The 17,603-nt window shown below is 49.8% G+C and overlaps 1 protein-coding gene across 2 annotated transcripts in view; it reads left to right on the top strand.

Moving 5' to 3' along the window:
- The window catches only part of EZH1 (enhancer of zeste 1 polycomb repressive complex 2 subunit), a 47,858-nt gene extending 30,934 nt beyond the window's left edge, over positions 1–16,924 (top strand). For both annotated transcript variants that reach the window (XM_049779094.1, XM_049779095.1), the window contains exons 11-21: positions 1,159–1,339; positions 2,001–2,197; positions 5,084–5,175; positions 6,986–7,026; positions 7,485–7,610; positions 9,240–9,418; positions 11,458–11,553; positions 11,997–12,078; positions 14,172–14,252; positions 15,164–15,248; positions 15,514–16,924. In XM_049779094.1, coding sequence (XP_049635051.1) covers positions 1,159–1,339; positions 2,001–2,197; positions 5,084–5,175; positions 6,986–7,026; positions 7,485–7,610; positions 9,240–9,418; positions 11,458–11,553; positions 11,997–12,078; positions 14,172–14,252; positions 15,164–15,248; positions 15,514–15,574 — 1,221 coding nt within the window. In that variant the 3' untranslated portion in view covers positions 15,575–16,924. The remainder of the gene's footprint in view (positions 1–1,158; positions 1,340–2,000; positions 2,198–5,083; positions 5,176–6,985; positions 7,027–7,484; positions 7,611–9,239; positions 9,419–11,457; positions 11,554–11,996; positions 12,079–14,171; positions 14,253–15,163; positions 15,249–15,513) is intronic.
- Positions 16,925–17,603: the final 679 nt, after the last annotated feature.

Below are 17,603 nucleotides of genomic sequence, written 5' to 3'. Positions count from 1 at the left end.
CAAATCCCGGCATCCCATATGGTCCCCTGAGCCTGCCAGGAGCGACTTCTGAGCATAGAGCCAGGAGTAACCCCTGAGCACTACCAGGTGTGACCCCCCCCCCAAAAAAAAGAGTAGAAAGTCATTACATGATGTAGTTAAAACAGTTGTGTAAAAAAAAAGGGGGGGGCGGAGAGACAGCATGGAGGTAAGGCATTTGCCTTTAATGCAGAAGGTCATTGGTTCAAATCCCGGCATCCCATATGGTCCCCTGAGCCTGCCAGGAGCGACTCCTGAGCATAGAGCCAGGAGTAACCCCTGAGCACTGCCGGGTGTGACCCAAAAACCAAAAAAAAAAAAAAAAAAAAAAAAAAAGATGGAAAAGGATATTTAAAATAAAATAAAAGAAAAAAAAAGAAACATAATTTTTGTTTCTAACAGGGTGAATTGAGATGAAGCATTTAATACCCGGACTGAGTTTCTGCTGCCAACTAAAATTAGATTATACAGCCAGTTTCCTTAGGATCATCTTTAAAGATGGTTGAGAATGCTGTTGGGTTTGCATTTGGAACAGGTTCCCTATAGTAAAATTAAAATAATAAATATACTTTGGGCTAGGGATGTGGCTCAGTGTAAGAGTACATGGCTTGCATCTGTGAAGCCCTGTGTTCTATCCTTGTACACACACAACAAAAGCAACTTTATATATTTGATTATCCTAATATGCATTGTGTAATTTACTCATTTTGGGGGAGCGACATCACATCCATCAGTGTTCAAGGCTTACTCTAGCTCTATGCTCAGGAGATCACTCCTGGTGGAAGGTCAAAAAATATATATAGGGGCCAGAGCGATAGCGATAGAGTGATAGGGCATTTGCCGTTCATGCAGCTGACCCTGATCCAGGAGCCATTTCTGAGTGCATAGCCAGGAATAATCTCTGAGCATCACTGGGTGTGGCCCAAAAACTGAAAGAAAAAAAATTATATATTTAAGATTTCTAGGATAGCTCTTTTGTAAAGAAGTAAAGATGTAAGGTTTAGAATGCTTGTGAAGTGGCATTTTGTGGTCACCAAAATGGTGGTGAGCTAGCGCAAAGAAAGAAAGGAAAGTGCCGATGAAGATTTGGTTGTGAACTGGGGTTGTTGCCTCTTCCTCTGCCTTCCTCCTCCGCTACAGGAAGGAGCTAAGGAGTATGCCATGCTCCACAATCCTCGTTCCAAGTGCTCTGGTCGTCGTCGGAGAAGGCATCACGTGGTTAGTGCTTCCTGCTCCAACACTTCAGCCTCTGCTGTTGCAGAGACTAAAGAAGGGGACAGTGACAGAGACACCGGCAATGACTGGGCTTCTAGTTCTTCAGGTACGGTGGACGGTAAAGGATCTTTTCTTGCCATGCGCAGATTAGGGGAACTTAGGATCACTTACTGCCCGATTCTTAGCATTGCTATCTGTATCAAATGAATCCTTCTCCAGGGCTGTTGCAAGTCAGCCCCTGAAGAGGTTGACTGATGGAGGGATGGAGGATGAGGTCTTTCCCCTCCAGCTCAGAGCACGGCTCTGCCACCCTGTCCAGCCGATGGTTCTGAGGTGAAACGGCGGGTAAACAGCTCGCAGACAGTCAGGCTTGTGGAAATATTAGCTTTATTCAGTGGACAAGACTGAAGTCCAAAGACTCAGCATAAGTTCCAGCCAAAAGCCTCTCGCCTTCCACAGACCCCTGTTTTTATCCCCCAGAATCAGGTACCACCCAATGGTGGGATCAGATACCACCAATGGTGGAAGTAGAATCAGGTACCACCCTAGGGTGGGGGCAGAATGCCAGGTCACACCTTAGGGTAGGGCACAATCAGGGTAGGGTCAGTAACATAATAATCCCCTAAAATATTTACATATACAACACAGGGCGTTGCCTCGAAGCAGTAGACAAGGGATATTTATGTTCCTTTCTGGTCTGCCTTTGAAAGCAGTGTGAAGTCTGACTGGACCTGCAGCCCAACCTTCTATTTTCCTTCCTCTCCTAGAGGCTAACTCTCGCTGTCAGACCCCCACAAAGCAGAAGGCTAGTTCGGCCCCTGCTCAACTCTGTGTCGTGGAAGCACCCTCAGAGCCTGTGGAATGGACCGGGGCTGAAGAATCTCTTTTTCGAGTCTTCCACGGCACCTATTTCAACAACTTCTGCTCAATAGCCAGGCTTCTGGGGACCAAGACGTGTAAGCAGGTACGAAGATTAGGTCAGGGTTGAGCTGTAGTCTCCTTCCATTCAGGGCTCCGTCGGCTCTTTCATCTTCTGCTTGCACTAGCAGCTGTCTTAGGGTCAGTGTTTGTGTGCCACACTTTGCTTTGCTTTGCTGGGAGATCTGGTCACCTCCTTGCTGAATTCTTTCAATCTCTTTAGAATCTTTTTGTGGGTTGGGGCTATATGCAGTGCTCAGAGGCAATTCCTGACTTGGTGCTTGGGGGACCATGAGATGCAAGGACTCAAACCCAGGCCTTCCATGTGCTTAGTGCATGCTTCAACCATATGTCCATGTTAAGTGATCTCCTAGCCCCTGAATTTTTATTTCTGTCTCTCACCACTATCTAACTCTAATGGATGTTTCTACACCCTTCTAGCTTCTTTTGTGGATTTCTTTTTTTTTTTTTTTTTTTTTTTTTGGTTTTTGGGCCACACCTGGTGACGCTCAGGGGTTACTCCTGGCTATGTGCTCAGAAGTCGCTCCTGGCTTGGGGGACCATATGGGACGCCGGGGGATCGAACCGCGGTCCGTCTCCTAGGCTAGCGGAGGTAAGGCAGGCACCTTACCTCGAGCGCCACCGCCCGGCCCGGATTTCTGCTGTTTTCCCTAAGTGTTTCCCCTTCGTTGGAGGATCTCTCTCAGAGTCTCTCAGAGATAATTCCTTCTGGGTGCTCCTTGTTCCACAGCTGCAGCCCCCATCCTTAGTGTCCTCATTGCCTTTATCTCCTGCCCTGATGCCTGACCCTACCTAATCCTTTACACTTAGGCCACCACTAGAAGCATAATCGGATGGTGGTCGTGATGCTCTGGGGCCATAGTGAGCAGACAGGCTGTAAAACAGGGGTGGAAAGTTGATTTTGTTCATTTATTTTTATTTTCTGGGTTTTGGTGTTCATACCTGGCCGACCTCGGGGATTACTCCTAATTCTGTGCTAGCTTGTGAGGCAAGCACTTGTCTGCCTGGACTTTACAGCTCCAGGAGCCCCAGGCTATTCCACAGCAAAGAAAAGCCAGAGCTTAAGCCATACTCACTTGGCTCCTTAGCTTCTGGAGCTTCTACTCATCTTTTACCCACTTGCAGACATCAGGGCCAAGAGCTGAAAGCTTTTGGCTTCTTGTCTGGAGTGTTTGCTCTTTCCCCAAGGTGTGGGATCTAACCCTAAAACCCTGGGCAGCCAGAACTTTTTTTTTCCTTGATTTTTTGGGCCACACCCAGTGATGCTCAGGAGTTACTCCTGGCTTTGCACTCAGAAATTGCTCCTGGCTTGGGGGACCATAATGGGACGCCAGAGGATCGAACCTAAATCCATCCTAGGTTAGTGTATGCAAGGCAAATGCCCTACCACTAGCACTACCGCTCCAGCCCCAGCCAGAACATTTTGTATGGGAATTTTTCTCTAGGAATATTTGTAACTTTCATGGAATCTCAAGAGGGCCTAGAACCGAAAAGGAAAGGAAAAGCTAAAAGCAAACTTTATGAGAAAAACCAGTTGAGAGGGAGGAACCCAGCTTTGCTGCAATGCGTTCATTCCCACATGTCTAAGGCTCTGTCACCTTTGTACCAGCAGAGGGAGCTAATGCATTACCCACGGAAGGGCAGTATCACTGGTTCTGCACAGTTCCACAAGCTACTCAATGAATGTCCTTCCTGAGAAGACTCAGGATATTGTTGGTAAAATCTGTCTTTCTAGGACTTAATAAGGAGCATCATAGATGAAATCTATGCTTTGTTCAGGATTCATAAATCAGGTGGACGCAGGCCCGGAGAGATAGCATGGAGGCAGGGTGTTTGCCTTGCATGCAGGACGGTGGTTTGAATCCCCCCATCCCATATGGTCCCCCGAGCCTGCCAGGAGCGATTTCTGAGCGTAGAGCCATGAGTAAACCCTGAGCACTTCGGGTGTGACCCAAAAATACCCCCCCAAAAAATCAGGGTGACACATATGTGGTAATTTGGCTCCAAGGAGTAAAGGGCCAGAGTAATAATACAGCAGGCCTGGCTCCTGCCTTGTATATGGCAAATATGAATATGATCCACAGTGTCCGAGAGAGAGAGAGAGAGAGAGAGAGAGAGAAGGGGAGGGGAGGGGAGGGGAGGGGAGAGGAGAGGAGAGGAGAGGAGAGAGGAAAGAGGAGAGAGAGAAAGAGAAAGAAAGAAAAGGGCCGGGTGGTGGCGCAAGAGGTAAGGTGCCTGCCTTGCCTTCGCTAGCCTTGGACAGACCGCGGTTCGATCCCCCGGTGTCCCCCAAGCCAGGAGCAACTTCTGAGTGCATAGCCAGGGGTAACCCCTGAGCGTCAACGGGTGTGGCCCAAAAACCAAAAAAAAAAAAAAAAAAAAAAAGAGGCATGTTCCTAATGAGAAAGAAAGAAAAAGGACTAGATACTGAGAGCAGCCCGGGACCACTACCGGATGAGGCCCCAGATTGAACTAAGCAAAGCGAGAACTGTGATGGAAAGATATTGGTACTTAGGTTGGGGGGAAGGGGGATGGGTGGAAATACTTTGAAAATGTGAAATTGCATCCCTAAAACATATGCAATATAAGCACAAGCCAACATTGCCTCGATGTAGTGAAGGTGAAAAGAGAAAATGACCGTAAAGGGAGGAGACAAAACAGCAGGAGAGCCCTTGGCTTTTAGGTATGAGGCTCAGGGTTCAATCCCTGGCACTGCCAAAACAAACAAATAAAAGAGCATTTGAAAAAATTTTACTTCAGAGCCAGAGGCCCTGTGGTCCCTGACTGAGCTAGTGAGCTGCCAGGACTCTCCAAAGCTCTCCCAAGCCCAGCCTCTGAGTCGAGTCACCAGGTTGCTCATCTGACCTCTTCACTCAGAGAGCCACAGGTGCTGTTGGTTTTTCTCTTCCAGGTCTTTCAGTTTGCAGTCAAAGAATCTCTAATCCTGAAACTGCCAACTGATGAACTCATGAACCCCTCCCAGAAGAAGAAAAGAAAGCACAGGTCAGACAAAGGACTTTCTTTCTCTTTTTTCTTCTATGGAAAGCAGTATGCTGCAATGCTCAGGAGCTGCTCCGAGCTCCTCTCTGGGCTCCTTCCCAGTGATGCTCAGTGGCCCATGAAATACTGGGATGTCAAACCCAGGCTTCCTGCAGGCCAATGCCTGTTCTCAGTCTCTCTAGCAATCTCTCCAGCCCAGCACTTTTTCTTTTAGTCACAGCAGACTCGGTGCTCAGGGAACCATGCTGTGCTGGGAATTGAACCTGAGCTTCCTGCATGTTGTAGAGCGTGTGTTCAAACCTCTTGCTGGAGAGATAGCATAGTGCGAAAGGTGCTTGTATTGCATAACGCTGATTAGAATTTGATCCCCGGCATCCCATATGGTTCCCTGAGCACTGCCAGAAGCCAGCAGTAACCCCTGAGCATGGTTGGGTGTGGTCACAAAAACAAAAAACCAAATCTTGCGAAAGACTTTCTGTGGCCACAGTGTTCCCTGGGTCTGACCTCCCCATGGACTTCTTCTCTGCCTCTCTCCTTAGCCACTCCTCCTCAGCCTGGCATCTGTAGGTCTGCATTCTCAGACTTCCTGCAGACCTGTGCCTTGAATCAATGTTTTCCTTCCCTAGATGCTATGGACCATGAGATACTCTGGCCGCTCTATTGGCCATTTAAGCTCCTGGCCAGTAGGAGCCAAGATTAAGCCATCTCTTTTTGGTGTCTTTTGGGGGGGGTCCATACTCAAAGGTCCTTATGGCCTTTTTTCTGGCCTTATGCTCATCGTTCACTTGTGATAGAACTTGGGTACCATAAGAGGTGCTAGTAATTGAACCTGAGTTGGCCACATCTTAGACCTTACTAGTATTATCTCTTTGTCCCTCAAGAATTACCCTCTTAACTTCACCTGAGGCTCTTTCTTTTCATTGGTTGGTTTCCAAAGTGAAAAGATGACCCACTTCTCAACTCTGACTAGAGCTTTTTGTTTATTTTACTCCTAAATTATGTAATTACATAATAACACTATTTCCTAGTAAGCCTTTGCTAAGGGTTGAGGTTTCTTTACAGATATAATACTCTGGGGCTAGAAACAGCATAAGAAACTGAAGTGCATTCTCTGTATGCAGAAGGTCCTGATTAGATTTTCATCACCGTATGTCACCTTATGTATCATCAGTAGTGACCTGAACTAACCTGGTCCAAAAGCAAACAAGCAAAATAGAGGGGTTGGGGGTTTGGGCTGCATCCAGAGGTATTCAGGGGCTCCTTCTGGCACTTTACTCAGGAGTGACCCCTCAAAGGTGTTCATGGAACCAATAAATGCATGCGAAGCCAACACCTTACTCCCTTACTCTCTCTCTCTCTGGAGCCAAATGAAACCTCATACTCGGCCTGGCTTGGTTTTCTAAGGTGGTCAACTACTGAACAAAGGAACTGACCCCAATTCTAGATACAAAAGGAAGGGCCCAGGGCTTCTCCCTTTCAGTTCCTTCACCTAGAACAGATACCTGAAAGTCCTCCCATCTCTTTATTTTGAACCCACCCCACCTCCCAATCTCTACCTTCCCAAAGAGGGGAGAAACAATAGCACTCTTATATAACTGACTTCTAGACTTGGATCTTGTTTTTTCATCTTTTCTGTTTATCTGTTGGGGGCTGGTCTGTGGGTTTACAGGATTCCGGAGAGACTCTGGCTTCAGGGAGGGTATTTTGGGCGGACACTCTCCAGCCATCAAGCCACAGTGACCCAGAGCAGATCCCATGGTCATCCTCCCACATAGGGCTATGTACCCAGATCCACCTCTTCTCTCCCTTCCAGGCTGTGGGCCGCACACTGCAGGAAAATCCAGCTGAAGAAAGGTGAGTGTTGTCAGGGTGTTTGCCCTGCAGCAGCAGTTCAGTTCAAGGTTTCAGAGAGGTGCTACCTCCCAGCCCACTTGCAGCTGCACTTGTTGACCTGGTGCCACTTCCGTTGATTGTAGATTTCTCTGCAGGGGCTGAAACCACTTAGCCCAGGGCCTTGTGGTCTCTGACTGTCCAAATGTGCCCTTTGCTAGTTTCTGGACTCCGTTCTGTGTTGAGAGCAGCTGCCTTTGTTGTCCTGGGCCATTTTCAAGCTCTTCCCCCAAAGCAAAGCAACCCGATTATAGCTTACGAGCAACCATGTGCTGTGATTTCTTTCCCCACGACACACTAGCTGTTCCCGGCAGGTCATGGTGAGGCCAAGCCTCCTCTCTCTAGGAGGATTGGCACTTTGGGGAGAGGCCAGCTGGGGTCCAGGGACACAGCAGCATCCGGTGCACTCTGCTCTCCCTTAGACAACAACTCCACGCAAGTGTACAACTACCAGCCCTGTGACCACCCGGACCGCCCCTGTGACAGCACCTGCCCCTGCATCATGACTCAGAATTTCTGTGAAAAGTTCTGCCAGTGCAACCCAGACTGTAAGAATCCCAGCGGTGCCCCACACTGCAGACAGGGCTGTTGCCCATCCTGTCCTCTGATCCTTCTCTTTCTCCCCTCCTATGGGCCTTCCCATCTTCTCTGCCATGCTATGAGGGATCTGCAGAAGAAACAAGGGACTCAGAATCTGCAAAGGGCATTATTCCAAAGCCTGAGGTAGTGCTGGGGAGCACAGGCTGAGCCCCTGAGCACTTATGGGTGGGGGGTGGTGGTCTCTATATGAAAAAAAAAAAGACTGATGAATATGATTCTCGAAGTAACAATTGAGGCCACAACGAGAGTACAGTGGGTAGGTAACTTTCCTTGCACACAGTCAGCCCTGGCTCAATACCTGGATCCCTGACACATCATATAGTTCCCTGAGCTCCACCAGGAATGAACGCTGCATCAGAGCCAGGAGTAAGCCCCAAGTAAGCCCCAAACCGCTTCCCGGTATAGCCCAAAAATAAACAGAAAAATGAAAAGTAAATAGATAAACATGACAATGACAAAGGAAGCGGTTGCGTTTTCAACTCTGCCTTTCTGGACTAGATTATGGAACCACCCCCCCCACCCCCCGCCCGACCCTTCCCCCTTGCAAGATGTTTTCCATCTTCAGTACATCCTCAGTACACAGTTCTCTGCTTGCTCACTGTGGTTCGGAGTGTGGCATTTGAGGGCCAGGTTGGGCTGGATACCCATGGAAGGGACTGGAGAGGCTGAAGGCATTTTCCTTTTGCCTCTTGGCCCCCCAATGCCCCATCATACTTCAGGCCGAGCAGTTCGATGACAGCTCCAGAGCTTGCAGATATTGGTGTATGGGCATTTGCTGGAGCTGCAGATACTGATCAGAGCTACAGCCTAGGGTGCTGTTGGGGTGGAAGGAAGGGTGGCCCAGAACGGATACATTCTGTTCTCAGAATTACTCTTGTTTTCATAGTGAGGATGAACCAGTGAAAAGCACAGATTTTATTTTTCTCAGTGGCACTACCTACCTCACCTCCAAGCTCCACCTGAGGGGCCAGGAGAGAGCTGATGGATGGATGGGGAAACATCTCAGTAATATAACTTGCTCTTTTGATTCTTTGGAAAGAACGTGGGAAGGCATTTGGTCTTTTGTCAGAAATTATTTGGGTCTAGAAATGAGGAGGAGTCATTTTTGCAGAGCACCCATGGGCCTCTTCCTTTATATATATATATATATATATATATATATATATATATATATATATATATATATATATATAAATACCATGATTACAAATATGATTGTAGTTGGGTTTCAGTCATGTAAAGAACACCTCCCTTCACCAGTGAAACATTCCCATCACCAATGTCACAAATCTCCCACCTCCTCACTCCACCCCCGCCTGTACACGAGACAGACTTTCTACTTCCCTCATTTATTAACATTGTTAGGATAGTTCTCAATGTAGTTATTTCTCTAACAGCACTCATCACTCTTTGTGGTGAGCTTCATGTCATGAGCTGGACCTTCCAGCCCTCCTCTCTTTTGTCTCTGAGAATTATTGGGCCTCTTCCTTTTTCTTCAAACTTTCCTTCAGTCAGTCCTGCACCCTAGCTCTTTTTACCTGCTTGTCTCCTACCTTCACCTGTTACCCCACACACAGGCCAGAACCGCTTCCCTGGCTGTCGTTGTAAGACGCAGTGCAACACCAAGCAGTGTCCCTGCTACCTGGCTGTACGAGAATGCGACCCTGACCTGTGTCTCACCTGTGGCGCCTCTGAGCACTGGGACTGCAAAGTGGTTTCCTGTAAAAACTGCAGCATCCAACGTGGCCTCAAGAAGGTAAGGGCTTGGGGGCTGGAGCAGTGCATTTGCTTTGCATACAGCCAACTTGGGTTCCATCCTAGCACTACAGATGGTCAGTCTTCTGAGTATCGTCAGAAGTAATAATCCATGAGTACCAGAGCCAGGAGTAAGCTCTGAGCACCACCACCACCACCCCAAAAAAAAAAGGAAGGGAAAGGCTCTTTTTTCAGGCTGACCCTAGCCAGTCTATGAAGTGGACACCCTGAGAAGCCTCCCTTTGCCTAGTCCTCACAGACTGTGTATATGAAAGGACTTCTTGGGCCCGGAGAGATAGCACAGCGGCGTTTGCCTTGCAAGCAGCCAATCCAGGACCAAAGGTGGTTGGTTCGAATCCCGGTGTCCCATATGGTCCCCCGTGCCTGCCAGGAGCTATTTCTGAGCAGACAGCCAGGAGTAACCCCTGAGCATCGCTGGGTGTGGCCCAAAAACCAAAAAAAAAAAAAAAAAAAAGGACTTTTTTTTGTTTGCTTGTTTTTGGGTCACACCCGGCAGCACTCGGGTTACTCCTGGCTCTACACTCAGAGGTTGCTCCTGGCAGGCTTGGGGGACCATATGGGATGCTGGGATTAGAACCACCTCTTTCTGCATGCAAGGCAAATACCCTACCTCCATGCTATCTCTCTGTGCCCCCCCCCCTTTTTTTTTTTTTTTTAGTTTTTGGGCCACACCTAGCTGTATACAGAGCTTACGCCTGACTCTATGTTCAGGTTTTGTTTTTGTTTTTTGGGCCACACCCTGTGATGCTCAGGGGTTACTCCTGGCTATGCACTCAGAAATTGCTCCTGGCTTGGGGGACCATATGGGACGCTGGAGATTGACCCACGGTCCCTCCTAGGCTAGCAAGCGCAAGGCAGCCTTATGCCCTGTGCCACTGCTTCGGCACCATGAAAGGACTTCTTAAGTAAACCCTAAGAAACTCACATTTAGGGCACAGCGGCGTTTGCCTTGCAAGCAGCCGATCCAGGACCAAAGGTAGTTGGTTCGAATCCCGGTGTCCCATATGGTCCCCCATGCCTGCCAGGAGCTATTTCTGAGCAGACAGCCAGGAGTAACCCCTGAGCACTGCCGGGTGTAGCCCAAAAACCAAAAACAAAAAAGAAAAAAGAAACTCACATTTAAAGAGATAATAAAGTTCTCGACCTTGGGAGAGATTAGAAAAGTGACCCCAGCTGGGGGCCAGATGTAGTAAAGTGGGAAGGGCACTTGTCTTGCATGCAGCTGACCCAAATTCCATCCTCAACATTCAATATGGTCCCTCAAGCACCAGCAGGAGCACACAGCGGGAGCAAACCCTGAGTGCAGTCAGGTGTGACCCGAAAGCCAAAAAAAAAAAAAAAAAAAAAAAGTGATCCCAGGAGTTGGAGCTATAATACAGTCAGTAGAGGGGCCGGAGAGATAGTATGGAGGTAAGGCGTTTGCCTTTCATGCAGAAGGACAGTGGTTCGAATCCTGGCATCCCATATGGTCCCCTATGCCTGCCAGGGGCGATTTCTGAGAATAGAGCCAGAAGTAACCACTGAGCACTGCTGGGTGTGACCCAAAAAACAAACAAACAAACAAACAAAATACTGTCAGTAGAGCACTTGCCTTGCATGTGGCCAACCTAAATTTGATCCCCAGCATTCTTAGATTGCCAAGCACTCCCAGGATGATTCCTTAGCATAAGGCCAAAAGCAACCCCAAGTGACCCCCCTGGAACTGGTCAGACTGAGAAGACAGGTGAGAAGGTGCCGGCATGAGCATCTGTCTCTGCTGGACACATCAGTGAATTCCCACAGTCTAGCGTTCCTGAGTTTGCCCCGCAATCACGGCCCAGAGGAAGAGCTGTATGTTTCCTTTTCCCCCTCCCTTTTTTGTTTTCCTCCCACCAGAAAAGAATGGCTAGGACCTCCATTTTCAGATCCTCTTAGCAGTTTCTGTTTCTTGCCATCCTCCCTGCACATGTGCATGTCCAGCACACATGTCCCCCCCTCACCGCTGTCCTGTACACTGACGCTTGGCTTCCTTTCCTCCAGCATCTGCTGCTGGCCCCCTCAGATGTGGCCGGATGGGGCACCTTCATCAAGGAGTCGGTGCAGAAGAACGAATTCATTTCAGAATACTGTGGTGAGGTGAGTGCCACGGTTGGGCCTGTGCGCAGGCTTTCTGGGGAAGTCCTGACAAGAACCCCTGATTTTCTGTGGGCCAGACTTCTTTGAATTAATTTCCACAAATAACTCAGCCAAGTTCTCATGTGGCCTCCTGGGGGATCCCACAGCCGGTTTGTAATCCTGAAACAAACCACTCAGCTTCAGTTCTTAGGCAACACAGGCCACAGAGCAAGGAGGGCAGGCACACAACTCTCTGCAGCTCCAATGCTGCCTGGACAGGGGATCCAAGGTGAAGCACCCACACTCTCACTCCAGCCTGATAGTGCTTGGCCGGGTGGGCCAGGGTGAAGTTCAGAAGCACCTCTGAGTGCAGCTGCTCCACCCAGGCCTGTCCAGGGTTGGGGCACCAGGCCCTGAGTGGACAATGTCACCCACCTCCTCGCTCCTTCTCTCTCTCTCTGCAGCTAATCTCTCAGGATGAGGCTGATCGGCGGGGGAAGGTCTATGACAAATACATGTCCAGTTTTCTCTTCAACCTCAACAATGGTGCGGAATCCTGCTTTTGCTCACTCTCCCCTCTCTTTCCTCCTCCCCAGCTGGGTCTCAGGCAGGTTTCCTTCACATCAGTCCAGACTGAGGTCAGCCTGGAATCTTCTAGCAACATAGAGCAAGGCTGTGAACAAGACATTTCATAGAGATACCATGAGCCCAAGTTCACTGTCCTTGTGGGAACCGAGCACTTTGGAAATCTCCATGCTCAAGAGAAGAAAAATGTCTGCCAGAGAGGCAGGCGAGGGGGTGTGGGTATTGGAGGGAAACTGGAGACATGTGCACTGGTGAGGGGATGGATGTTCGAATATTGTATGATTGAAACTCAATCATGAACATTTTTTTATCTTATGGTGATTCAATTAAAAAAAAAGAAAAGAGGGCCCGGAGAGATCCAGGACCAAAGGTGGTTGGTTCGAATCCCGGTGTCCCATATGGTCCCCCGTGCCTGCCAGGAGCTATTTCTGAGCAGACAGCCAGGAGTGACCCCTGAGCACCGCCGGGTGTGGCCCAAAAACCAAAAAAAAAAAAAAAAAAAAAAGAAAAGAAAACTTGTATAGCAGTGAGAGTTGAGGGGATTCATCATTCAGGCAAGGAAGGAGTAGAACCCCAGTGAACAGTGGAAAGTTCCCACTTGAACCTGAATTTGTTTTGCTTTGTTTTGGGACCGAAGCAGTGCTTAGGGATGACTCCTGGTATTGTTGGGAAGTGAGGGCATCATGTAGGATGCTGGGGATCAAACTGGGTTGGCTGTGGGCAAGGCAAGTATCCTATTTGCTGTACTATTGCTCCATTCCCCCTGAATTTCTGTTTCTTTTTTTTTGTTTGTTTGTTTTGGGGCCACACCCAGTGATGCTCAGGGGTTACTCCTGACTATGTGCTCAGAAATCACTTCTGGTTTGGGGGACCATATGGGACACCAAGGGATCGAACTGAGGTCTGTCCTAGGCTAGCGCAGGCAAGGCAGACACTTTACCCCTTGTGTCACTGCTCCGGCCCCAATGTTTTTTGGGTTCTTTTTTTTGTTTTAGTTTTTTTTTTGTTTTTTGGGCCACACCCATTTGATGCTCAGGGGTTACTCCTGGCTAAGCGCTCAGAAATTGCCCCTGGCTTGCGGGGGACCATATGGGACGCTGGGGGATTGAACCGCTAGTGCTTGCAAGGCAGACACCTTACCTCTAGCGCCACCTCACCAGCCCCGTTTTCTTTCTTTTTTTTTTTTTTTTTTGGTTTTTGGGCCACACCCGTTTGACACTCAGGGGTTACTCCTGGCTATGTGCTCAGAAATCGCCCCTGGCTTGGGGGGACCATATGGGACGCCGGGGGATCGAACCACGGTCCGTTCCTTGGCTAGCGCTTGTAAGGCAGACACCTTACCTCTAGCGCCACCTTCCCGGCCCCCAGCCCCGTTTTCTTAAGGGCCACACCCTGCAGCACTCAGGAGTTAAATTATTATTCTCCTTTTCTTTGCAGCAGACTAGGGATTCCAAACACATGTTTGTGTGCTTTTGTTCTTGCTTCTAGTGCTTTCCAGGGGTCATACACCATTAGTCATGTACTCCAGAGATGATACACTTTCTTGTGTCAGTGGGGATCCCCAAAAGCAGATCTACTGGGATCATGTTCAGGTCTGGGGAACAACGGGAACAACGTGGAGGATTGAATTCTTGCCCTCAATATCCTCACTGACCTCCTTGGTCAGCAGGCTTGCAGGCTGGGGTATTCCATTGCTAAACTAGTTTCAGGCCCCTCATTTGAATTCCTTTTGTTTGGTTTTTGGGCCACACCCTGCAGTTCTGAGAACTCCTGGTGGTTGGGGTGCTAGGGGGACCATATGGGGTGCCTAGGACTAAACCCAAGTTGACTGTGTGCAAGGCAAATACCTCTTTCTGTCCTTTTTCTGGCCCCAAGTGCATCTGAATTCTTGTTACATGCTTTCCTGCTCCCCACCTTCCATGTGTAGACTGTTTTTGAAATCCCTTGTGGATTGAATTATTTCTATACTTGTTCAAGTAATTTGAAATTCAGGCCCCAGAAGTTGTGGTGTAGCTTGGTGTGCTTACAGTTTTTCATGCTTTTCCATTCTACAGATTTTGTAGTGGATGCTACCCGCAAAGGAAACAAAATTCGATTTGCAAACCACTCAGTGAATCCCAACTGTTATGCCAAAGGTGAGTTCTTGGTGTCCTGGCAAGTGGGGTGGGGGTAGGGTTGCTTCATTTTTTTCTATGATTTCTAGCCATTGTTCAACTTTGTCATAGGTGAGTTGGGCTTTTTTGTTTTTTGTTTTTGTTTTTGTTTGGTTTTGGAGCCACACCTAGAGGTACTTGGGTTACTACTCCTGGATCTACACTCAGGAATTATGTTTGGTGGGCTCTGTGGACCATATGGGATGCTGGTGATTGTACCCAGTTTGACTACATGCAAGGCAGATGCCCCACCCATGCTGTCACTCCAGCCCCAGTGAGTTTTTTATCCAAGTAGAAGTGAATAATGGTTGGTATAATTTTGCTTCTCTTTCTTGTTTATTGTTTTTTTTTTGATTGGTTGTGTGCTCTACACACAAAGATCACCCCTGGCAGTGCTTAGGGCACCACTGGGATGCTGAGGATTGAATTTAGGTCAGTTACATGCAAGGCAAGCACCTTACCCACTGTACAGTCACTCTGGGCCCTATGTCTCTTTCATTATTGTAGTCTTTAGTCATTGATTACATTATAAAGTTTCTCGCAAGCATGAGTATTTTAAAATCTGCCCTCTTCCCCCATAATTATAATATCTAAAACCCAGAGGTGACTACTCCATGATGGCTTTCTGATTCCACTTCATTTCTGTTCTGCTGGGAGTTTGGTTTTTGGTTTTCGTTTTGTGTCACATCCAGTGGTGCTCAAGGATCATCCTGGTGGGCTTAGGGAGCTATATGGGATGCTAGGGACTGAATCCTGGGTCTGCCATCTGCAAAACAGCACCCTCCCCACTGTACAATCACTCGGGCCCCTCACTGGGAGTTTGAAGGACACAGCCTGCCCTGGCTGCTGATTGGTGTGGGCCTGGCTGGGAACCTGCCTGTCCCTCTTTGCAGTGGTCATGGTGAATGGGGATCATCGCATTGGGATCTTTGCCAAGAGGGCGATTCAAGCTGGGGAAGAGCTTTTCTTTGATTACAGGTGAGGCATCTGGGGATGCATCTGGGGGTGGGGGATAGGGTGACCCTGGGAGCAGAAGTGGGAGAAGGTGGCTGTTGACTTAGGTCTGTGGGCTTGGGGAGGGGGTGTTGATATAGCCAGAGGAAAGAGTCTTGCAGTCAGCTCAGGGCTCCTTGTCGGGTGCTCCGGTGACCTCAGAAATGGGAACCAAGAAAACTTCAGATGGGGAGGGAAGGCAGGTCTGGTGCCTTGACCGTGACTTGGTTCCTTCCCTGCCCCGTCACAGGTACAGCCAAGCGGACGCCCTCAAGTATGTGGGAATCGAGCGGGAGACTGATGTCCTTTAGCCCTCCTGGTCCCCATCAGCGCTTTGGTAGCGGCACTGTCTTTGCTTTCATGCCCCCACCCCTGCCCCACTGGACTTCCCCACACTGCCCTCACTAAGCAACCCCACCGCCCCTTCTGACCTGAGTGCGGACAGTGAGTGGGAAACAGAGGCAGCCAGGACCTGACTTCCCACTGAGGGGACATGGGATGGCAGGCCCCGGAGGAAGAGAGCTGGGCTGGATACTTTGGCCACTGCCCAGAGTGTAGCCTCAGGAGTTGGCTCGGGAGGTTTAAGGAACTGTCAGCCTCTGCCTGTGGTTCTGACTTCATGGAGCCTGGGGCCTGCATCAGGGGAATGTCCTGCATCTCTGAGAAGTCTGGTTCCAGGCCGGCCTGAACTCCAAGAGGAATGGGTTGCCTTACTACCTCTTCCCTCCTAATAGGGTTCAGCTGGAAAGAACATGGGTTCTGGGTGGATTCTGAGCATAGCCCCTGAGGCCCAGGATTGGGAGTGCTAAGGTCCCCCTGCCACAGGAGGAGACAACAGGGTGGCACTCAGTGCAGAGTGGGGCCCCAAGGCACTGGGCCTCCTTCCCTGCTGACTCTGGAGAGGTGCCTGGGGGCAGGGCCTGCACCCTCTCAGATCCTCCCGAAGTTCAACCTGCACCTGCTCAGGTCTTTCTTTGGAGAATAGGGAGCCGGGGCTGCCTTGAGTTTTCTAGATGCCCGTGGAGGTGATTTTCTGCCTTTCTTCAGAGGCCGAGCCACCATGGTCCACGGAGGACCCATGGAGGGGGGCTAGAGGCTCCCAGCAGCACGTGTCCTGGGTGGCATCACATGTGTCGGGGAGACTGGCCAGTTTCCAGAGTACCAGTGTGCAGCAGGCCAACCAGCTGTGCCAGTTAGTGGTACCATTGTCTCTGGCATGCATGCGTGCCCAGGAAAGCACTTTATTTCTTTTAGAAGGTGGGATTTTGAACCCAGGTCTCCAGGGTCCCAGTCTGAATCCCATTCTTGCTTGAACAGCAGGTGTCCCCACCAGCTCTGCTCATTCCCCAGGAGGGCAGAAAGTACTGTCTGGATCCAGAGCTGAATGAGGACAGGACCAAATCTAAGAGCTGCCCACGTGGTAATGGCCAATGAGCTGGGCTGGCAGCGAGTCAGGCACGGAGCTGGGCTAGGGCGTGGGCTAGTGAGGACAGTGAGACTGAACCAGGCCTGGACAGCGGAGTCGACCCTCCCCGACTCTTTCTGCTCCCTGCCCACTCTTCTGTGCCCATGGAGCTGGGACTCAGGGTTTTTGTGGGGCATGCATGCACACGCGCACACACACACACACACTTTTCTACACACACACTGGTGGGGACTGTCAGACACCTCTTCCTAGCGGGAGTTGTGGGGGGGCTACCCCGCATCAGGCTTTGAACTCTATACTTCTGTGGTTGTATGCACTCCCAGGCTGGGACAACCTCGAGCTGGATGGACTGGGGGTTCCGAGTTGCTCATAGATCAAAGGGGAAATCCAAACAAAGGAGGAGCAGTGAGGTGTGTCAGAAATGCAAGGGGTTGGCTGCGAGGCACAGACAGTGAACAAATGACACGCAGCCCTTTGAGAGACTAGCCTGACCCTCCCACACCCACCCCTCAGTGTGTGGGTCACTGTGTGTAGCCAAGCTGCCACCCCAGTTCAGGCCACTCACCCTCACCTCCTTCCCCTGCTGTCTGCTGCTCCAGTGACAGGGCGCCCCTCCCCAGAAGAACAGGGCTGGGGCCCTGCGGCTTTTACTGCCAGCGACTCTCACGCACTTTAAAGCCCTGTGGCTTGTGACCTCTTCTCTGAATAAAGCAAAAGAATCCACTTCTGCGTGGTGTCTGCTGTGTGCTTTGGGACCAGAGGCCCCAGGACGGAGGTGCAGGGGCAGCGCAGGCCAAGAGTCACTCGCTCCTCGGATCCCCACTGGACTCTGGGATTTGGCTCGGGGAGGTGGCAAGGGTTGGCGAGAACCAATCGGGCTCTCGGTCTGTGAGGTAAGGATTCCGAGGGCTCCC

This window comes from Suncus etruscus, chromosome 1, assembly GCF_024139225.1.
Source record: "Suncus etruscus isolate mSunEtr1 chromosome 1, mSunEtr1.pri.cur, whole genome shotgun sequence".
Taxonomy (NCBI): domain Eukaryota; kingdom Metazoa; phylum Chordata; class Mammalia; order Eulipotyphla; family Soricidae; genus Suncus; species Suncus etruscus.
The sequence above is the reverse complement of the archived record's forward strand: the minus strand, read 5'-3'. Positions and strand labels throughout refer to the sequence as shown.